Source organism: Brassica rapa, chromosome A05 (genome assembly GCF_000309985.2).
Source record: "Brassica rapa cultivar Chiifu-401-42 chromosome A05, CAAS_Brap_v3.01, whole genome shotgun sequence".
NCBI lineage: Eukaryota > Viridiplantae > Streptophyta > Magnoliopsida > Brassicales > Brassicaceae > Brassica > Brassica rapa.
Genome location: NC_024799.2, coordinates 14,437,628 through 14,440,722, shown reverse-complemented (window position 1 = coordinate 14,440,722; position 3,095 = coordinate 14,437,628). Strand labels below are relative to the sequence as shown.

The 3,095-nt window shown below is 48.9% G+C and overlaps 1 protein-coding gene across 1 annotated transcript; it reads left to right on the top strand.

Annotated features, from left to right (window-relative positions):
• The first annotated feature begins 393 nt into the window (after positions 1-393).
• On the top strand, positions 394-1,383 carry LOC103849442. Its single transcript, XM_009126205.2, has 2 exons — positions 394-877; positions 920-1,383. The coding sequence occupies exons 1-2, from the start codon at positions 394-396 to the stop codon at positions 1,381-1,383; spliced, it is 948 nt and encodes a 315-aa protein (XP_009124453.2).
• The last annotated feature ends 1,712 nt before the right edge of the window (positions 1,384-3,095 follow it).

Below are 3,095 nucleotides of genomic sequence, written 5' to 3'. Positions count from 1 at the left end.
TTCGCGGCCCTCAGCGATATGTTCGTAGAGCAGTTCGCAAGTAGCCGGAGCCCGGAGAAAACCTCGGACAGTCTTTACAAAATCCTCCAGCATCGGGTTGAACCCCATCAATATTATATAGCTCGCTTCAATCAGGAAAAGGTATTGATCCCCGAATGCAACATCACTACTGCAATCTCAGCCTTCAAGAGAGGCTTGCTCCCAGACGGGGATCTCTATAAGGAACTCACCAAGTACCAGTGCAAGACCATGGAAGACGTATTGTCTCGAGCATAGGCCCAAGTAAAATGGGAAGAGGATGTCGCAAGCCGCACCAAGGCTCAACATAAACAAGATCAGAAAGCAACCAGGCCAGACCGGAGTGATCAAGACGACAGATCCTCCCAGAAATCTATGAAAGACCAAGGCAGTAGGAACTGGGGCAGGTATATGAACCGTCCACTCGAGAGAACAGAAGGGATGTCGGTATCAACCTGGCCAGACATCTCACACCTATCCGTATCCAAACCGGAGCTAATCAACGCCCTAAGGCAGATGGGTCAACAGGTTAAATGGCCCCCGAAAATGAGGGCACCCGATTCCTTTCGGAACCCCGACCTCTGGTGTGAGTTCCACTGTGACCATGGTCACAAGACGGAGGACTGCATCGCATTAAAGATCGAAGTTAACGAGCTCCTCCAAAAGGGGTATCTCCAGGAATTCCTCTCAGAAAAGGCAAAGAACCTCCTAAGCAAGGAGACACCCAGGAAATCTGCTGAAACCAAGCCCGCGTCACCACCTCGCCAAGACCGAGTAATCCATGTCATATCCGGAGGTTCAAAGAGAAGCGTCATAAGCCATGCAGCTGCAAAGAAGAGCACTCGAAACGCTAAGCATGGTCTAGAGACGTCTAAATCAAAATGACTACTCTTGGGAACAGACGAGATAAGCTTCACGGCGAAGGAGCAAGAGAAGGTCCTGGCTCCCCATCATGACGCTCTAGTAATATCGCTTACCATAGCAAACTGCTTGGTAAGGAGGATCCTAGTAGATAACGGAAGCTCCAGAAACATCATCTTCCATACCGCCTATCAGGACCTGGGGTTGGATGAAAGTGCCTTAACTAGAAAGAGAACCCCACTCGTGGGATTCAGCGGAGATGTGAAGCAAACCGCCAGTGAAGTGGTCCTTCTAGTCTATGCTGAAGAAATCAACATATCAACTAAGTTCCTCCTCGTCGACTGTCAATCATCCTACAACATGATCTTGGAAGTTGTCCCCTCAACACTCGATCAAATGGTGAAGTTCCCTACTCCCTGGGGCATCAGAGCCATCAGAGGAGATCAAGAGAATTCTTGGCCCTGCTATCAAACCACCCTGAAGGGAAAAACCAAGGCCTTATAGCAATTACAGTACAGGCCCCGAGCCTTATGCGTACATGGACCAGAGACTAACAAGACGAAAGGTACGCGACGAGCTGGAAACAAAAGAAGGAGGCCTTGGAACTCTCCCCGGCTCAACATCGACCGCTTCGCATGTTCTCTTTTGGATCCAAATCAAGCTGGTCCAGAGGTAGTCAAGACCCAGAGACCTTTCGATTCAAGGTCCAGACGCGAGGCATCATATCTGGAGAACCGGATCCCCGCGACGATAACCCCAAGGAAGAGTTCAGGGTCGAGGATCTGCGCTAAACTCATAAGCTCCAGCAGGTTTGGCCCAAAGAGGCATCATTCCCCAGCTCGGAGAGGGCGACGGTCCGCAGGTGTCATCTCCACATGTTGTCAGATACCTCGGCACCCCAAAAACTCCGGCCATATAAGGAGTACCAAGAAGCAGGATGAGATACCTCATTTTCCCCGTAAAGGACCCCTCGGGAGACCAATTTTCGGTGTACACTCGGGAAGGATCAAACCTCAGAAACGTTCGAAATCCTCAATCAACCAGGTGGAGACGATCGCAGACCCAGTTCAAGGAATCCTAAATCCCCGACGACACCTTGGCCTTTCCAAAGGAGGAGCACACACCTTGAAGCAATATAATCCATGACGCCGGGGCAGAAGATCTCTAAACCCCCCCTCCCCCAAGGTCCCGAAGAAAATAGCTATCAGTATAGGATCCCTGGGGAAAGCTCAACCTACGAGCAATGCAAGGACCCATAGGTTAGAAGAGAACCCGATAAGCCCTGGGAGAAAACCAGTAGAGAAACCACTTGGAGTATTCGATCCCCGACGGACTATCCCCCAGAGACGATGAAAAGATGAACCCTCTCTACATTGAGCACAACCCCCAGGCTCATCATCTGAGGAAACGCCGAGCTGTCGGCCCGGGACCAACCAAACCGATGGCACATGACCAGGAGCCATGATGAGCAAGCCGAGACGGAGATCTCCCAACAAGGGGACGAGGTTCTATGACAGGACAGAGTCTACGAGCTATCAAAAAGCAAAAGTAAAATGTAGTCTACTTATTTGGAACACCTTACAACCTACTATTCTATATTAGAATCCCCGGATCTCGATTTATATTACTCTATCATCTATTGTTTAAGAATTTTGGTTTCCTACTTATATGTATCCTAAGAGTCTCCGGACAGAGCTTATATAATGAAATAGTTCCGACTATAAAAGTAGTAGGAAAGCCACAATACTTAAAGGGGCATATAGGGCTGGATCAGGTTCCACGAAACCTTCGAATCCCAGCTCAACCTCACTGATACGTGGTATTTCCACGTGAAAACAAATGGGTATGAGACATAAAGCAGGAATGGGTCTGCGCAAACCTGAGTATGCTGTCAATACTACCTAAAACCGCTGTATAGCCTAAGGCATATCGGGGTTCCCAAAAACAATACGCGTAAGTACCTGTATTAAAAAGCTCCAGGCTATACAATACAGGGGACGCTATATAAGTCCCAAAGTACTGTGACATACATGGAGCACTCGACTGCTTGACCAGACGTGGAGAGTGGTAAAGTCTGGCACTTGAATTTTCATCCACACCAGCAAAACTTTAATAAGTCTGATAGTGGCTTCTGCAGAGGCATCATGCAGCACGGGAACTCGATAGTGACCAGCTTCCGAGCGGTAGAATGCAAAAACCCAACAGGTACCGGTAGT

Coding starts and splice junctions, on each gene's coding strand:
- LOC103849442 (XM_009126205.2), top strand. CDS start 394: ATGAAAGACCAAGGCAGTAGGAACTGGGGCAGGTATATGAACCGTCCA. Junction 878..919: donor CACTCGAAACGCTAAGCATG/GTCTAGAGACGT, acceptor TCTTGGGAACAG/ACGAGATAAGCTTCACGGCG.